Source organism: Squalius cephalus (assembly GCF_949319135.1).
Source record: "Squalius cephalus genome assembly, chromosome: 6".
Taxonomy (NCBI): Eukaryota; Metazoa; Chordata; class Actinopteri; order Cypriniformes; family Leuciscidae; genus Squalius; species Squalius cephalus.
The window spans coordinates 15984881-16005496 of record NC_137127.1 but is presented as its reverse complement, the minus strand read 5'-3'; the positions used below and the strand labels follow the sequence as shown (position 1 = coordinate 16005496).

The following is a 20616-nucleotide window of genomic DNA, read 5'->3' as shown; positions in this document are numbered from 1 at the left end:
CCCCATGGACCTCCAGTTAGTCCCAGCTATCATCACGTAAATGGATGTTCGTGAACGTTTTATGAGGTTTGTTGAAACAATCCAAACATATATAACATGGTTACCCCCTACATCAATATGAATGTGAGAAAAGAGACATATTTTGAGCTCTCTGACACTTCAGTACAGTCAAATAGGTAGCATACTTTAGTTTCGCCTTGTTATATGGTCTATAATAACAAGCTATAGTAGCTTTTCCATCATCAGTCAGTCATCAAATGACTAATCAGTTTGAGCACTATAAATCGTTTTTTCATCACCCTTCACTGGAGAACATTATCTTTAAGTTTTGAATTCAGCCTTGGGATTTGGCTCTTAGTGAGGAAGACCAAGGTCTGTGTTTAATTTTTATATTCTTTTTTAAATTGACAGTATAACAGCCCATTAGCCAGCTCATGTTGCATTTAGGCTTGGCTCATAATCACTAACGTGCTGCTCGAGTCTCTGCTGTAATTTTAAACCTACTTCAGTGCAACAAGTCTCATCTATGTTTCAGATGACTTTAAAAGAGTTTACCAAGGGTTATTTTCTTTTTGGTGAATAGAGGCATTTCAGTCCCCCACATACTTTTTTAAAACATTTTAGATTAAAATTCTCAATTTTAGATAAAAAAAAAAATTCTAATTTAATATTTTACCATTACAAATTATTTCATGTGAATGTTTTCATTCTGGCCATGACATTACAGTCATTGCCAGAAGTTTTGGTAGTGGTATACATTTTGTTTCTCGCAAAGTTCGCTGATTCTGTATTTGTAGATTATATATCTACATGTTTCTATGGTATACTAGAAAACAAGCATTTCATAAGTTTTAAAGGCTTTTATTGGCATTCACATTCAATATATGCAAAGAGTCAATATTTACAGTCTTGACCCTTCTTCATAACCTCTGCAACTCGCTCTGGCATGCTGGATATCAACTTCTGGGCCAAATCCTGACTGATGGTGATCCATTCGTGCCCTATAAGTGCTTGGAGTTGATCACAATTTGTGGAATTCTGCTTGTCCATTTGCGGATTTGAGGATTGACCACAGGTTCTTAATGGGATTAACATACAGGGAGTTTCCTGGCCATGGATCCAAAATTTTAATGCAATGATCTCTGAGCCACTTCATTATCACTTTTGCCTTGTGACATGGTGCTCAGTCATACTAGAAAATGCACGGATCATTACCAAATTGCTCCTGGACCATGAGCAGAAGTTGCTCTTGCAGGACGTTTTGATACCATTCTTTATTCGTGGTAGTGTTTTTGGGCAAAATTGTGAGAGAGCCCACTCCCTTGGATGAACAGCAACCCCACACATGGATGCTTCACTATTGGCATGACACAGAACTCATGGTAGTGTTCACCTTTTCTCCGGATAATCGATTTTCGAGATGTCCCAAACAGTTGGAAGGGGGCTTCATCAGATAAAATAACTTTGCAGCAGTCTTTTGCTGTCCGATCTTTGTACTTCCTGCAGAATTTCAGTCTGTCCTTTAAGTTTTTCTTGGAGAGAAGTCGCTTCTTTGCTGCCCTTTTCACCATGCCATTGTCCAAAAGTCTTTGCCTCACTGTGTGTGCAGATTCACTCACACCCACCCGCTACCAATATTGAGCAAGCTTTGCACTGATGAAGACGTGATTCCATAGCAGACTCCTCAGGAAGAGATGGTCCTGGTGCTTGCTGGACACTCTGGGAGGTCCTGAAGCCTTCTTCACTGCAGTTCAGGTTCTCTCCTTGAAGTTCTTGATGATCCGGTAAATGGTTCTTTCAGGTGCAATATTCTTTGCAGCAATTTCCATGTGAGGCCATTTTGATGCAAAGCGGTGATGGCTGCATGTCTTTCTTTTGGAGGTAACCATTGCTAACACAAGAACACAATGATTGGAAGTACTTCTTCCCTTCTTTTATAGCAATCATTCTGCTCTTATAATCCAGTCAGAAGGATTACTGAATGATAGTACTCATTCACACTTTGATGTGCTCATGATATGAGTAGCGAAATGATAGGTAATTTTGTGCCAGGGCCAAAAACATTGAAATCTGAATCACCCAATGAAAATTCTGAAAATTCTATCATTCACTCACCTTCATGTTGTTCCAAACCTGAATGGCTTTCTTTCTTCTACAGAACACAGAAAATTCAGAAGACATTCTTAGTAGCATTAGGGTCAAAACAACATTGGGCCTTATTCAAAAAATGTTTTTCAAAATATCTTCATTTTCCATAGAAGAAAGTTATGCAGGTTTGGAACAACTTGAGAGTCAGTAAATGATGACAGCTTTTTTAATTTCTCTCCCCAAAGAGAAATCATTTTCTCCACTTCTAGTCCCCATTACCATCATTTTATTTAGGGAATGGGAATGGTAATGGATCTCTAGAATATCTGACAGAAAGCATTTGAATCTTTTTTTTATTTTTGTATTATTTGTATGTTTTTGGTAATGATGGAAATATAACAGTAACATGTAAGTGCATATTTATAGGACATATTTGCATTTGAGTAAGTGTGATCTGATTTTGATTTGGATCAAATGCATTAGAATGAAAGTGTAAATTAAATACTGCTAAAAAATGATGCTATCTGAAACTATGCAAAATTCTATGCAATGTGAAACATTTAACTCCAGCTGTAATGACCTTGTCATTCTAAAGACAAGTTTAGCTTTGAGTCCACAGCACATGAAAGGAGAAGGACTTATACAAGCAAACCTCCTGTTGTTTCATCACCCAGTCCATGTCTCCAGATAGTGCTGCATGTGATTAGCCAGCCCGCAGGTCATTGCGTAATTAATGATGTTCTTGGGAGAGTTTGTTCCTACTTTGGTCTGTTCCTGCCTCTTCCTACCTCTCACTGTGTCTTTCTCAGTATTTCCCCTGACAGTCCCGAAAGGTCTGTTTACACAATAAACCCATAATTTCCTTTGAAATAATATAAGATCTGAAAGGTCGTCATGGAGACGGGTTCTTCAGAGACGGCAAGACGGGAAGGATGAAATCCTGGTTTTTAATAAACTTCACAGTCAGTATAATCAGCGCAGGACAGCAGACCCACAATCGGCCCCCTAAAACAAGGGTTTCCTTGACTTACAGTGGCTTCAATGATTGCACATTGTTCTCTGGTCAATAAAAGATCTCCAAGGTCAGGTAATTCACAATGTATCCATCAATCAGCTTGTTTCCCTACATCAAACAACCCGAACAACCACTTCCAATAAAACAATAGCCTGACATTTCATAAAAGATCCAAGCATTGAAGGATAGCGGTCTATGTGATGTCCTATTTGATTTACTTGTACTTCAATGAAGGCAGTTTATGGTTTTCTTTTAGATGTTCTCTGTCCTCTACCTTCAGCTAATGATCTTTGCATTGATTCATTTGCTTTGTGTCCATGTGGCATTCATTTTAGAGGTGACATCATGCACACAGTTTACACAACACAATGGATTTGTAAAGATTTGTGTAATTTTCCTTCATCTTGGAGAGATTTCAAAGTAACCATTGGGTCGATATGGTTTAATACTTCTGAACTTTGGTAGAAAATGGTTTGAATCATTTTTTTGATACCCAGTATTTCTCTACAGACTTGTCTCTTGAGGTATTCGTGGCAGTTCTTGTGGGAGGATGTTTGAGTAGAGCTAATCGTCTTATACTTGTAAGTGAATAATGATGTGACATTACTCTAGAGATGTAGTTATTCACGTTTAATCTACTCTGACTGACAGTCCAGGAATTATGATGCATAAATGTCAAGGTTTATTGTTAGTTAAATAAGTGAGTAGTAAATTGTTCTTACACCGGATTTCTCTTTCATACTGTTCAAGGCTCCGTCAAGGTAAAATATGAGAAAAATGTTTTATGAACTCAAATCTTTGGCATATTTCCATCCCATCGGCTTTGGGTGTTAAAAGGCTGTTTTTTTTCCATGAAGTGAGTGTGCGATAGGCCTTACTGTATCCAACACTTGTGTTTTGAGACTTTTTCATCTCTTAAACGCGAGCAGTTATTCCAGGTGGGAGGAAATTATAGGGAATAAAACCATGGAAATCCCCTCAGTTCGTTTTCAAAGGATGCCACTTAAAATGTGTTTTTATTTCTGTACATGCCAAGACATTGAACTGAAATAATATCTTTATTCAACATTCAGACGTTTGAGGTTGAAAGGTGAAAAAGCTCATAAATATAATATGATGAGTTAGGAGTTTCCTGTAAAATGCTGAGAGGGGTTTGTTATAATCACATATAAGAACCAAGGCTGATTCACCAAGTAGATTTTCTAAATTATTATTATTTGTAAGGTGTTTTTTTTTTTTTTTTTTTTTTTTAATGTGTGTTCAAAATGTCCTAAAATTAAAACTTGTTAAAGGTAATAATAATACAAGCATGATAATATTGAGCATGTATACTGCATGGACAGCAAATGTTCCCTGAACACAGTTGCCCTTCAAGAAATCCACAAAGTTGAGTTCATGGTTTTATAAATGGCTTTTTTTTTCTTTTCTTTTTTTTTTTTTTTGGCAAACATGAATGCAGTATGAGAAATTAATTTAAACTAACAGAATGCTATTGAAATCAATCAGTCACCACAAAATAACACATGATGAGCAATATATACAACAATGCTTCCATGAGTCTCTTCTTGAATCCACAGCATGTTCCATCAGCATGGACCTGACCTCTGTCTCTCTAGCTCCACCTCCTGAATGATTGACACTTTTTGTGTTTGTATATTTGGTAATTTGCTATGTATCTACACATTATGTGTCCTAGCAGGTAGCTACTGTAAAATCGGCAGTAGCATGTTGTTTCAGTCAGCGCTGATGTTTGAAATCAAAATACCTGTCTGTCTCTGTTAACTTGATTGACAGGTCAGAAAGACCTTGGCCCATGAAAGGGGGAGCAGATACCCCCCCCCCCCCCACACACACACACACACACACACACACACACACACACCCCACCCCACACATTTTTTTTTACAGTTCTTTTTTTCTTTTTTCTTTTTCTTTTTTTTTTTCATACAGAGCTGATGCTTGATATCACACTCAATCCCCCAAAATTTCAGATTATAGCATCACTGAAAGCTTCTGCACAAGGGTATGTCAGTTTGGCTGCTCGCTCATGTTTCGCCCCATGCATCACTGAGAATGTTTATGGAAACAGTCTTTATCTAAGTTCTCCCTATCTCATATCTTCACCCTTAACTGAGTGTTGCATCTAAATGTGGAGTCTCTTTCAAATGAATGTACCACTGTTGCTTTAAATGCTTTGGTAAATGTTTTAATCTTGACCTACTTGCTCTAAAACACAGACAAAACACTTCTTTGCAATGTGCCGTATCTCTAAAGAGCCATTGTTTCATCATAGAGATGAACTGAGACTATGGAATTATCTTGGATATTTTCCTTAATATATTTAACTAAAAAAAAGTCTAATGTAATGCTATATTTGTGAACAAATAAACACATTTTGTAAGAAGACGTATGTAAAATAAATCTAAATTTGTACATTTTGGTCAATATGTTGTGGCATTGGAATGAAAAGTCATCTATAAAGTTATATATAATTGTGTGTGTGCGCATATGCTTGCTTCACTCCTATTTCCTCGTGCTTTTATGTTTTCAGTCTCCTGTAGAGTTTGTTGAGGGAGGGGCAGGTTGATGTTAGACAGCTTCACTTCCTCTGTACTGGTTCATTGATGTATGACAGCTGCAATTTAGAATAGGTTGAAAGTACAAATAACATGAGTCAGAGCAAATCATACATACATAATACACAATGCAGTCAGAACCCTTTTAATGTTATTTGAGGCCCCAGTTTGCACCACCTCTACAAGGCCACACCGAAATGTGGCCCCAGATCAGGGACATCTCCCTGCCAGCCCGCCCACAAGAAGCAAACCCCTCTGGGCTTCATATCTAAACCAAAAACCTTCACCATTCCAGATCAGAAGAGACAAATATTTACCAAGCTGTCGAGTTTTTTCAGGAAGAAATATTTCAAGGGTGGTGTATTGGATTATGTTCTGGCTGCAAACGTTTAGATTTGTATGCCTTTGTCTCAATATGGTCTTGTATAGTATAATATGTATATATGTGTATGTATAATATATATGTATGTATAATAATACATATGTATGTATATATAATGGGGAAACACAACATTTAGGGCCATTTACTTTCTCTTTTTTCTTCATTTAGATTTTTTTGTGATTATATCCGTGATAATTAAGCACATTTCCACATTTTTATTATTGTAATTTAAAAATGCTAATATGGATGTGTATATATAATAATTTACATTTATCATTGTTTTGTATTTATATAATTTTGTTTTATTTTATTTTATTTTATGTGAGCTAGGGTATTTAAACTACAGTTCAACATATATGGATTTATTGTAATAAAGGGAAGTGTTTAGATTTCTCATTGATTTGGTTGATTTTTTTATTTTATTATTTTAATTTGTACGCTATAAATATTGAATGCACTAATTCCATTATACAGGGCTGTACTTGTGAAGAATATGTAGCCTAACCCAGACATGCTGTCTATCTGGAAGAAGGTGAAGATCATATTCCCAAATACAGGATAACCCTTACGATAATTACTAGGGTTAACAGGTTAACACAGTCAATATGCTGTGTTAGAGGACAGAGTCTCTCTTAAACAAAGTCTTTCAGTCTTCTCTGCTCAGAATCAGATCTTTTATATTAATTAGTTTTGGCTTACAGCCTCTTCTAAAGTTTTGTTGATTGAAATAAAATGGACTACTGTTCATACAAACAAGCTTGCTTTATACTACAGTGAGAAAAATATGATTTAAGAAATGTCCATCCATCTGGAGGTCTACATAATGACCTTTCCTGTTAGACAAAAGATGGAGAACTCACAGTGACCGATGAAAGAAGGAAGGTCTTTTTGTTTCCAGGATGAAAGCACTTCCCTATCTCCGATAGCCGATAGTCCCTCAGCAAAGGGAGTAGACGTCCACATCCGCAATCAGCCTATCAGCTCTCTTTAAATCTGGAATCTTCAGCCCTCCAAAGCCCTCTTTAGGGAGAACCGTCACTTCCTTAGACCTGCTCACCCCGGCTGAGGTTCAGATGCCTGAGGCAGAGGAAACAGGTCTTTAGTTTAGCTTACGGGGAAATGCAGCCTGTTCAGCACATGGGGATATGGATTAGAGAGTGTTTGGGTCATTTCCCTTTCAATAACCGCTTTTTCAATTTTATTAGCTGACATAGCATTTCCTGAAAGCAAATGTAGTCACTTCCTGTCTTAAAAGCATAGGGGCGCCTATTAAAATGTACTTTTACTTACAATCTGAAATTCTGAATTAATAAATATGTTGCCCGACGAAAACATATAAACAAACATTATTGTTTAACAATTTGTTATTTTGCTTAAATGTGATTGGCCGATCAAGACAGATCCCTTGAGCAGCCAATCAGAATTGGACCTCGGGCATTTAAACCGGTAGACTACAGCACGCTTTTATTATAAACAGAATGTTATCATGGATTGGTGTGGACACTATATAGTTAATGTTATAGATATCTTTATAGTTATCGTTATTGGTGTGAACGGGCCTTTATTTGGTCTTTTTTGGTCCATCAACAAAAACGGTTCCAAACAAAGTCAAAGCTTGATCAACCATCGTGTGTCCATGAACAGTTTTTGAATGAATTGGTTGCATGAATAATTCAATGACTCACTTAAAAGGACAGTCACTTGTTTTGTTCCTGAAGTAATCTGTGTGTTGAACTAATTGGTTGAGTGAAGGTTTCATACTCACTCATAAAGACAAAATCAATTGTCATCATCTACAGCCAAAACTCCAATCTTAGAAGAAAATGTTCTGTGTAGAACCTTGATTTTTTTATATACGTTCATCAGCTGGAAAAAAATAGTTCTGAAAGTGATTTCAATGATATCGTTCTTCTGTTATCATAATAGCTGTGGTGTGGTCATCACTATTCTCATATAATTAGAATAATCATTAAAACTATATGGCTGTTGTCCTTGGTGTGAATTGCACATAATAGGCAATATTGTGTCTAAAATGTTAAGTTACTCAGTATCATAACCACATTTGCTCATATTGAGTATATTAGGAGTACATTACTCATGTTTTTAATTTATATTACCAGTTGAATGGTTCTCTTTTCACCTGATTTCCTCCCCTACCCCTCCACTGAAGAGTCTAATAGTACGACCCTTGCCCGGTCAAGGGTACTGAGTTAGTAATGGTGAGGGGTTAAAATTCTCGTTGCCTCTGGGGGCATTCAGGATTATTATTTTTGGTTTGTGTAGGGACATTTGCTGTTTGTTCAAGATACAAGGTCTCTTTATAAACATTATGATGCCTTATGGCTTTTGTGGTTCCCACTAATAAGTGCAATATATTAAATTAATATTTAAAAGAATGGACGATCCCTCCCTGTGAAACATCACTTAGAGAGCCCAGTAAAATCATGAGCTAAGTCTGGTTTATTTCTTTCTTTTATCTTTCTCGTTTATCTTCATGAAGAAGAGGCCAAACGCATAGATTTAGAATGAGAAAGAAGCTCATAATCAAATCGAATGAAAGAGGCCTAGTGGAATTTATTTCATACAATGAACATAAATAAAATGAAACGACAGGTCACATAAACATCAATAGGGCAGTGACCTTGAATTAATAAGAGTATACAGTATATATGTACTAATGCTTCACTCTGCTGTTTTGCAGATGCAATGGAGTCCAAAAGTCAGGAATAATTTCCAGTTCCCTAACTGGAAATTATTCCTGACTTTTAGACCCCACTGTATCTGCAAAACCACAGGGTGACATATTAGATTGACTTCCAAATGAACTCGAAAACTGTGTGTTGCTTGTTTTAATGTTATATATATATATATATATATATATATATATATATATATATATATATATATATATATATATATATATATATATATATATATATATATATATATATATATATATATATATATATATATATATATCCCAAGGCATTTCTATTAACTGAAAGACTCATAAACCTAATTAAAGACACATTGAACGTCTTTCAGAAGAGCTGTTCTCAGACACTAAAATTTGATCAAAGTCTGCCACTTTAAATGTCTGTTTTTGACCTTGTCTGTCTCTTTCCACTTTCTTGTCTATTTATCTCTCTCGCTATCATTTCAGTAATCCGGTTTTATCCCTTATCTGTCTGTCTGGTTCCTTTATCTTCTTTTCATACATACTTTTGCCCTTCAACTATCTAAGTGGCTCTTTTAAAGAATTAGTATATGCAAATTTGAGAATGGACTCCCCCTCTTCTTTCTTCTGTTGAACACAAAAGGAGAAATTTCGGTCTCTGTTTTCCTGAAGTTTTTAAGCTTCTAAAATGACACAAAAAGCAGTGCAAATGACTCAAACTGTACACTCTTCTGAAGTGATATTATAGCTTTGTGTGATGAAAACCGTAAAATTTAAATCATTATTCAATGGTGATCTTCCCTTCCAGTGAGCTACAGTATTAACTACTTCAATTTCAGTATGTTTCATAATGGCTTCATGATTCTTTTATTGTGCTTTTTGGAGATGACAGCCTTAGTCCTTGAACGCTTTCATTATATTAAAAAGAGTGGGCAAGATATTCCCGAAAAATACACATTTAATGAAAGCAAGAATGTTATAGGGGTTTGGAAATTACATTTAAAACGAGTAAACAATGGTAGAATGAATCATTTTCTGCTGAATTGTTCCTTTTAATATATTTATCTTTAAAAAAACAAAAAGATTTATTTATTTATTTATTGTCAATGTGTCATTGTACTCAACCAGCATCCAATGGCATATGTGTGTATCCACTTATCGATGGATCTGCCTGCATCTGCATGTGTGTTGGGAGGTTGCCATTTTGCAGTTTAAAGCAACCAGAGAGCATTTAAAATGAAAAACACATTTTGTCATTGGGTGTGTATGACTGGAGGGCCAACTCACACACGCTGAATAAATCAGAAGGTCAAGACCATTACGAGGGCAACTCCCTGTGGAGCAACCCAACACACACGCAAACGCACTCAGAAAATCTGTCATAAGTCATTGACGCTGCATACTTTGATTAATCATATAATCCAATTTCTCTCATATCACGATTCACTGAAGCAGTGCATCTTTGTCTAATTTTGGTCATATATGTGGTCTGTTTAATCCTGTTCCAGCTGCCTGATTTCACTCTGTGGTGAAAAGAAATGCATCATAGCCGAGAGATAGGAGTCATGTGCTGTGGTTCAAATTTAAGTGGCAGAAAGTATTTACATTTTTACAAAAAAATTAAATTAAAGCTGCACAAATCTGGATAAATTGAGAATTGACTTTTTTTTTTTTTTTTTTAAATGGGGATCACGATTCTCCCATGATTCTGAATAGACAACTAAACAGAATAACGTAATTTTATTAGAGGTTCTGACAAAATGTTAATTGCTGCAGTCTATTTAAAAAATATTATAATAATTTGAATGTTTGAGTGAATGATTCAATGACTCGCCCATAAAGACTTAACTTGTTTGATTACTGAATGAATCCGTTTTTTTTAAAGAATCTCTTGAATGAATGATTCAATGACAAATCAATTTTAACTGTCACTTGTCGCCACCTACTGGTGTAATTCTGTAATTAAATTATTTGAAGTGCCAAGTTACTTTCAAAAGGTGATTTACTCTATTTTGAATGCTACTGTAGACATTGTTTATATCCGAACTATAAACTTTTATCCCAGTACCTCTGTGATAATAAGAATTATTGTAACACAGAAATATATACTGCATGTGTGTTTGAAAAGACTGTTTGTGAGGCTGTTTCATATCTAAACATGACAACTGCTCTCTCTTGGTCAGAACCATAGAATGTAAAAAAAGGTCAGAACGCAGATCTGAATGTTCGCTCTGATAATACTTGTCAAAGGTTTATTAGTCATAGAGCCGAATCGCTGTCATTTAGGAATAAGATTGAGTGGGTGCTTGAATCGAGATTGAGATCGCAATCTTTTAACGATTAATCGAGCAGCTCTAAAATAAATGAATACTTTTATTCAAGGAGGACAAATTGATCAAAAATGATGGTAGAGAGAGACGTTTATAATTTTACAAAAAAATATTTGAAATAAGAACAGTTCCTCTGATTCATCCGAATCCTGAAAAAAGGTATTGTGGTTTCCACAAAATATTAAGCAGCACAACTGTTTTCAACACTGATAATAATAAAACATGTTTCTTGAGCACCAAATCAGCATAGGATCATGTGACTCTGAAGACTGGAGTAATGATGCTGAAAATTCAGCTTTGTCATAACAGTAATTGTCATAACAGGAATAAATTACTTATTTAAATGTATTAAAATAGAAAGCAGTTATTTGAAATTGTTTTATCGTATTTTTATTAATCAAATAAATTCAGCCTTGGTGAGCATAAGAGACTTAAAAAAAAATAAAAAAAAATAAAACAATTCTTACCGACCCCAAACTTTTAACGGTAGTGTGCATCCTCTTATAGATACCGAAAACCCTCAAATCATTCAGGCTGGTTTGTGAACTGGATCAACCAATTCATTGAAAATAAATAATTCACAAAATGGCCTGTGAGCTGGGGCAAGTGTCTCGATTATTAGTGAATAACAAATACATTTTTCTCACACAAAACAATCTGCCTTTTAGAAGTCTTGGATTCTTGTGCACATGGTGCTTTTATTGTGCTTTTTTGTCCGTTTTGAGGAAATGATAGCAGAATCAGCTTCACCAATAAATTCCAAAGTATTAAATTGTTTGGTGCAACTGGATATGAATGGTGCGGCAAATCATGTGGACTTTCTAATTGTTTGTGTTTTTAGATTTATGGGAGTTGAACAGGACGTGGCTGTTCCAGGCCGGAGAGGGGCGTCTGCCGCACTACAGTATGTTACTGGATGAGACCCAGGAAAGGCTAATCGTTGGTGGAAAAGACATCCTGTACTCTCTAAATCTGGAGCGCATCACTGCCCCTCACAAAGAGGTACATGCATTTACAGTGTTCTTAGGATTTGGGCAACATGTCTGTCCAGCTTTGTCATCTGTGTGTGTTGTGGTACAGTATATAAGCTCATTTGGCTCTTGTGTATAGCACATTGTGCAAGTCATTTTACGTCTGTTCTAAATAAGTCTCAGCATAACTACACACATATTTATTAAATAAATAAATTCAGCACTCATGCAAATAGAACCCTGAGATGGATTGCAACCATCTGCTCCCCTTCAATTCATGGACATTCACAAATCCTTGTGCACGTTGTTGCACTGAAACTGTTAATTATAGTTGAATTTATTTGCACTTATTTCCGTGGATGAAGCATCACGTAAAAAGCAGACATTTTTGGTTTTCAATTTCATTGTAGAAATACAAACACAGGTGTATGTGTAAATTCATTCCAAACTAAAGTGTCTGATCGCATATGAATGTCGCATTTTAGCCCCTAGTGGCTTTCGCATGGAACTTGCAAAATGGTTGTGAAGCAACTGTTACCCTTCATGGTAAAATGAATGAATATACTGTGTCCGCACAAACCAAATGACCACTGCTTTATTTGAAAGAGAAGAATTGTAGGTTTTCTCGGGCTAACCAACATAAATAATTATGTAAGAATTATAAAACAATCATTACGGGCATAAGCATTCATAACCGCACATTTTACAGAAATAATGTTTACAATTATATAGTGCAAAAATCTTGGTCATTTTTACTTCACACTCATAGTTTTAATTGAGTATACATCACGTCAGTCAGGCAGTACACTTCTGAACCACAAATCAGATCTGAAAATACACAAATGATTTGTTAATCCACACAACTCCCATACTACTTTCAATTGCAATTGAATGACTTCCGATATGCCATTTGCTGAAATGTAAAGTCAGCTTTACTGAGATAAAGTAAATAGTATACAGCTGATCATGTGATCCCAGTATGGCAGCCATCATGAGGTTGGACCATATGCATATATTTTTTACGAGTATATATATATTTAAGTAGAAAATATTTAGTGGACTTGGAAAAGTCTGTTTTATAATTATAATAAAGCCAGGATGTATAATTAGCCGGTTGTAACGAGTAATAATTCAACTGTAGTGGACTAGGAATTTACGAAATTGACGCTTTATCCAAAACGACATTTTATCAGTTCATGCGTTCCCTGGGAATCAAACCCATGAACTTGTAATAAAGGAATAAAGAAAGTTTAAACTTGTATTTTTCATGCAACCACAGGTCAAAAATATATGTGACAGTATTGAGCCAAGTAGAGCAAGAGTATTTCTGTGCCAGAACATTACCAGAACCAATCTGCCTGTTTCTCTGTTTTAGATTCACTGGGGGAGCTCTGAAGAGCAGGTGGGGGATTGTTTAATGCAGGGCAGAGAGAAGGTAAATCTGTTATACATCCTGTATATGTGATACAGTGGTATCCTGTTACATGAGTACAATGTTTGATGAAATGTGTTAAAAAACACTTTTAAAACACTTAAAGCTCCTTTCCTTTTCTTTTCTTCTCTTTATATTTATCTTTCTTTTTGTCCCTCTTTCTTAGCCGGAGTGTGCAAATTACATTAAGCTGGTGCAGCATTATAACAGCACCCACCTGTTAGCATGTGGAACTGGAGCCTTCAGCCCAGTGTGTGCCTATATCAGAGTGGGTCAGGGAACACAGGTAAATCTTATATACTATACTTTGTTTTTCAAAGACAGAAGGTGAACAAACACAATACCATTGGCATGTTTTGAAACCATAATATGAGTCACAGTTGTTGACAACAAAGTGTCAGAGATTCCTCAGTGACCACAGCGTCTTTAAAGGATTTTATTGTATCGGAAGCAGACTGAGGTCGCTGAAAATGCTCTGGTGTCGCTTTGTCCTTCTGTCCACTCTCTGACTTTATATTCCAGAAAAAATGCTTTGAGGAGTTCCTGTTTGTCTTCTGAGGAATGTGCTGTAGTGACTCACAGATGAATTGTGTCCAGTGTTGTGCTGTTGTTTGTCACCAGAGACTGTACTGGAAACTACCCCTGTAGTCTGCGACTGTCACTCTCACTGTTTTCTACACATGGTGAAGTCCTGCAGAGACTCCTGCGATAATTGAAACCAGTCAGAGTGGTAACAAGTTAAAGCATTTAACATCTCAAGACACTAAAACATTGGTCTTGTTTTGAGATCTGAAATCTTTGATTGTAAAAAGATCCAGATGCTGTGCGTCACCGTGAATTTTAGGAGCACATTTCTGTTAGGAGGGCTGTTTGATAACACGATGGCTGGTTTTCAGCTTGCTTGAAATTCACAGTTTGCAGTTGGAAGGAAAGAAATACTTAAACGCATATGGAATTGTATTATCATTTAAGGAATGTTAAAAATCTGGTGGTTTAGAGAGGCAGAGAATAAAGAATGTGACCTACATTTTCACTGATGTGTGTGTAACGGAAGTCAGCTAGTAAGAGCAGTGAGGTAAACCTCACTCCCCTGATCTCAAGAGGCACACTGGCAACTGTCGTTAGAGACTGAGATCATTAGCATCCATATTAGCGGCCCCCCCGTTTCCCAGGCTAGAGACGTCGGTTTGAGTCTTGCTCGGAATGGGGCAAATAGGACCGAAGGGGTTATATTGGTGTCGTGACCCGGATGGGAGTGAGGTTTAGGGGGTTGAGTGTAACGGAGGCCAGCTAGTAAGAGTTGTGCAAGTAAACGTCACTCCCCTGATCTCAAGAGGCGCACTAGCGACTGACGCTAGAGACTGCGGTCTTTAGCGTCCTTGTTAGTGCACCCACATCCCAGGCTGGAGATGCCAGTTTGAGTCCCCCTCGGAGCGGGGCGAGTAGGGACCGGAAGGGTTACATGCGGAAAAGTTCAAGATTCATGAGGCTAATCTGTTAATATTAATACATCAATATCAAACTTTGTTAATTTGTGTTGTTGTAATTTGTACAGAATGTCCACAAGAAGCGGTACCAAAGATGGCGCATCCCAAGCAACCGAACCACCCTCTTTTTATACTCCTAAAACGGGCACTAATAGGTTCACAGATTTGCATTACACTGGCCAATCGCAACGGGGGTTAAGCCTCACCCTGCTACACTCATACAGTAAATAATATAAAAGTAATACTAAAATAACACTGATCCAAAGATCCTTAATTTAATAAAATATCTTATTCAACCTTTCAAACTTTAAGGCAATAAAAAATATTTTCATTAGCATCTTCATTTGTTTGCAGAGGTTTTAAATTTGTTGATGGCTGTTAAACTTTGTCATTGCGAAAAAACATTTAGTGCATCTAATCTGTATTTCTATTGGCTGTATGTAAAAATCAACGCTTATTTGTATAGGCTATACACTGTTTATTTGTATATACACTACACTTTTTACATCCTATTTTTGTATGCTAAACATTCACATGCTGACATTTTGCTCATGCACGTGTTGTGGGTTTGAGTCTCGATCACATGCCCCCTTTTTCTCTCTCTTCCCAAAAATTTCCTGTCATTATCTCCATACCTCCACTATCTCTCTGAGGCAAAATCCCATCAGTACTTATGTAAAAGTGACAGAAAGTACTTCTATCAGCACTTTGTTTCTGAAGCGACTTTAACACTCTTCAACAGCCTGGTCTCCAGAGAGACAGACAGAGTTTGTTTTAGTGTGTGTGATGGGAAGTTTTGTCATTCTCACCCTGTTAAAATCTCCAGCCAAACATCCAGACAAGCAAAAACAAATATCTTCATCCTCCCAGGAGAGCCCCAGTCAAATTACGGAGCGGCTAATTACAGAGAAGTGAGGTTTATTTGAAGGAACAGGCTAAAGAAAAGAGCAAAACGAGACGTTTATTTGAAGGAAACTGAGAATCTGGATTCTTTCCTGTGCCACATTGTGTCAGTCAGCCTTCAGACTTTCTTTCCCTCTACTTCTCAATCTTTGGAGGGTTTCAGGACAGAGAATTCTGGGGCCTTGTGAAATCCATTTTTTCCCAAATTCCATTTTATTGTATTTTTTATACAAATTCCATTTTTTCTGTTGTAATTTTTCTGGATTCTGTTTTTTACCATTTACATTTTTCTGGACTTACATTTAGTAATAGTAATAATTTAGTAATCAAAAAAGCATGTCCAATTAATTAAAATCATGAAATTTACACAATTTAACATCAATTTATTTAAAGTTTAACACAAATTAAACTTTTAGGGCCATATGAAATGCATTTAATTTTTATTTTTTCAAATTTTGTTTCATTTTTCTGGATTTTAATAATAAAAAATCATGTCTAATTAATCAGATAAAAAAAAAAAAAACGTGGACTTTTGAAATGAAATGTTGTGTTTTATTTTTGCTGGATTTATGATTAATACAAATCTATTATTAAAACAGTGGTAATCAAATGAAGGCATAAAACAGTAAGTGTTATTTAATCTTTTAAGATGTAAACAAATGAAATTTAACAACTATTTTATTTTATATTTTTGGCAGACAAAGTGCTAAACAACAGATGTTTACTGCTAAAATTAAAACTTGGAAGAAAATTTGAGATTTATTCCTTAAAAAATAAAGTTGTAATTAACTGTATTATTTTTATTACTGTGAAAAGTACATTCTACTGTACATTAGTAATAGGCTTATATTTCTGTCACAATTTCTTAATTAAACCGAACTTGTATTTTGACAGGTTGTCGTTACTCGTGGAGACCTTTGAGTTTCTGTGTGTATATGATATTTTTCTTAAGTAAAATGGTGAAATGCTCATGAAGTGACTCTCAGAGCAGCTCTGGAGATGTCAATTGTCCTCATATATAAAGAGATGGCAGACATCGAAAACACCATGAGCCACTGTGCTTGAGTATGTGCAGTAGATGAAACCATGCAATTCATTTACACAGAGATACTCAGAACATGCAGACTTCAAATGGTCTTTTTTGGTTTAAAATTCACAGACTAGTCCATATCGCGATTTAATTAGGTGTCCAACCCTACTGACTGGATTTAGACTGGATTTAGTTCCATCCACATTTTCCACATCACGTAAATCATAGGTCCCTAGAATTCCCGCTTTTTTTATCCCAACCAGGTTCAGAGATCAGAACTCATGGCTGGGAATAGTAGTTCTGGCTCCCTGACCCTCCGGCAGAGGTGAAGGAGAGAGCCACGGGCGTTGTGGGAGCCACAGGCTGGAGATCAGAGAGGGTTTAATTAGAGGAGACAGTCTTCAGCGGGGTGCCTGATAACTCCAGCACACGCCTCAGTCTGGAACATCTACACCCTAAACACTTAATGAGATGCATACGTGGCACATATGCATCGGTGAACATAAAAGATGGGCTTTGCATTCATATATACACACTACGACGAAGATGGATACAGATACCTGCACAATTATACACACACTCGGCCCTGGAGCGCTGGGATGACATGATGCAGATGTAGCTGATGACAGGAAAGACTGATAAAGCTACAGAGACACAGACCAGAAGCGTAGAGAGAGCGGGTGAGAGGAGCGTACACACGTACATGCAGGCGAACGCCCCTGCACACATTCCTTCCCTAACATCAGGATTCTAAGAACCGTTTCGGCCCTTTGCGCCCATACGCACATCACCTGACACATCACAGCACACCGTTCCCTCTCACCATCTTCTCTTTCACCAAAACCTTGCGTTTTCTCATGGGCTTTACACATACTTATACTGTACACTAATGCACCCACATCATCATACCTCAATAACACCTTGCCCGAATAAACACATAAAACTCTGTTTCAAAACCTGTTGAGTATCCTAATATAATTATAATATATTATAATATAACATAAGAAATGTTTAGCATGTTAATCACAGTTAAATGAAAAGTTATTATAGATAAAATTTAGATTAGCATTTAGCAGACACTTATGCTAAACAACTTATAGGAAATTGCATTTCACGAGTTCACACTTACATCAATTAAACAGAGTAACGATTATGCGTATTTGGCGTGATGACCTGGTGGAGGGCTCCGCGCTCTGAATTTTTGCCCGAACCTAGAGTACTCCCCACGTTGTTGTAAGAGTATTTAGGACTAGAAGTGAGGAGATGGGGTGGTGGAGGGATGCTGTTAAACTGTCAACGAACAGAGGTAAGTTTGCTGTATATATACACATCTTGACTCGTAGATTGGGTTAATTAACAGAGTGTGCTCCACTTGTGTCTAATTAGGTTTAATTATCTAAAATGTGCTCCACATGTGTTTAATTAGGTTTAATTATCTGAACGTGCTCCTCCCGAACTTTGTTGATAAAACATCATTCAATTTGATCAGTTCTTGGTTTCTCTGGGAATAGAACCCATTGCCTTCCCATTGATGGTGCCATGCTGTTTAAGCTACAGGAAGGCTTTAAATAATTTAAAGGGGTCATCGGATGCCCATTTTCCACAAGTTGGTATGATTTTTTAGGGTCTTCATGTAAAGTTTGTAACATACTTTGGTTAAAATTCCTCAATGATTGTGAAAAACAACACCCTTTTTACCTCCTCAAAAACAGCTCTGGTCACCCGTTTCGGTGCATGTCTCTTTAAATGATGATGAGCAACTGCTCACCCCACCCCTCTCTTCCATGGGGAGTGTCGTCAAAAGACACACAAAGTGCTGCCTTGGCAACCTGCCTTGGTGGACAGTTTACAAATGGCTGAGGGCGGAAATATGCTAATACGGGACAGTCCGTCAGTGGTCGTGGGCGGAGCATGAGATGACATCATAATGCTCAGAAAATCCAAACGGCTTGATTATTGAGAGTGTTTAGGCTTTTTGAGGATTAAAAAAAAGGAGTGCATGGATTTTTTCATTGTATGGTGGTTGTGTCCACACACTGCAAAGACACATTTATATGCATATAAAGTGAATTTTGCATCCGATGACCCCTTTAAGTTCTACTTTGACACATTTTAGTACGTCTTTATATGTAATTTCAGAATAACTTGTATTGTGTTTTAAATATGGTTAAGGTTTACTGCTGAATGTACCGACAAGCATTTGTGGTAAACTAAAATATACTTGAAACATGTATTTAAATATATTTGTAATTGAGGGAAATGTAGCTTGTTGTAATGGGGGGCGTAATTTGTAGGGCCGTGGTTTGTATTACTGTGGGACGCAGTCGGACACTGTGTTCACACAGATCTCCGAAAACTATTAAAAATGCTGTATTATGCATGCCAGGCCAGTAGTTGGCGATGTCACTTTGTAAAGAAAAACTAGGCGTCTATAGACTGAATGCGTAATGCACGTTTTCCCAAATTCATGTTTTTGTAGTTTACAGAGACAATAACGGTATCGTTTTCAAAAACTTGCACGTTCAGCCCCTTTTCAAATCAACTTTGCGTTTTCAGGCCCCTGAAACACTGTTGTCATGTACTGTAAATGACCGGCCAACACACATACGTTTTAGTTGAAAACGGTGTAGTGTAAACTCAATGTCTAGGGAGGATACAATCATGCTTAAAAGGCATATACAGCTCACTTGGTTTTTGGACCAGACCTTCACATACTAGTAATTCCACCACCAACACTCATTTTCGGTATTCTGGAGCTGTCAGTTTCAGGTGATCTCTCACCTAACATTTCAACCCTCCTAACTATACGCGACACGATCGCTAAACCTCATTCAAATCTGAACCATGTGTCCACGCACAAGGTGTGCATGTGAGTTTGTGTGTTTGCACTTTCCATGACTTAATCAGCCTTAAGGTGTGCTGATTATCATGTGAATCTCGAACTGTTTCATCTCATCTATGCCATGGATGTTACTTCAGGCACATCATCTGCTTAAACAAGCAGATATGCTCACGTACAACCGCGTGTGTTGGCCACAAGGCCTGATGCTATCGGACTGGTAATCACAAGACTGTTAAGTAAGATTTGCACATTTACAAAGCTGCATATACCCTATGTAGACCACAGCCAACCTTTGTGATTTATACCCATAATTCTCCCATGTAGCAGCAACGCTTCATAAATTGAACATGAAGTTATGGGTTTGGCTAAGGATTTATTTCCATTCCAGTTTTGTATGAAGTTCGAGGACCAAATGATCGGAAAAAACGTCTACCTGTTGAAAGAGTAGAAGAATGATCTAAAGACAGGAAATGATGGATGGACTGGTGTTACATGTCTGGTGTTTGTTTCTCCAGGATCACACAGTGTGAGAACATAAATCAAGCCTGTCCTGCGACACATGTTGCACAGCTAATACCGTCACCTTCTGGTTAAAGTGAGATTTGCAGTAACAGTAGAGAGAAAGTGATTCTTCAAAGGGCTTTTCTTGTGAGGAAGGGCTTAGATGTGTGCTTTCGAATCTCATTTTACCCTCCATTGCTTCACCTGGATGGTATATTTCCCCTGAGATTGCAGGAAATGCAGTGAAGGCCTGTGTGTTTTATGATGAAAAACCACTGTAATATACAACGATACTGATGTGTTATAATTCATTATATTCAGTGATACAAGTCGCCCGAAGGCTGACTGATAGTTTACAGTGTTTTTTTCTTCTTCTTGCTGC

General features: G+C 36.9%; 1 protein-coding gene across 2 annotated transcripts in view; it reads left to right on the top strand.

Annotated features, from left to right (window-relative positions):
- sema3e (sema domain, immunoglobulin domain (Ig), short basic domain, secreted, (semaphorin) 3E) overlaps positions 1-20616 on the top strand; it is a 45090-nt gene that overhangs the window by 4511 nt on the left and 19963 nt on the right. For both annotated transcript variants that reach the window (XM_079874285.1, XM_079874284.1), the window contains exons 2-4: positions 11910-12070; positions 13415-13474; positions 13638-13757. In XM_079874285.1, coding sequence (XP_079730411.1) covers positions 11910-12070; positions 13415-13474; positions 13638-13757 — 341 coding nt within the window. The remainder of the gene's footprint in view (positions 1-11909; positions 12071-13414; positions 13475-13637; positions 13758-20616) is intronic.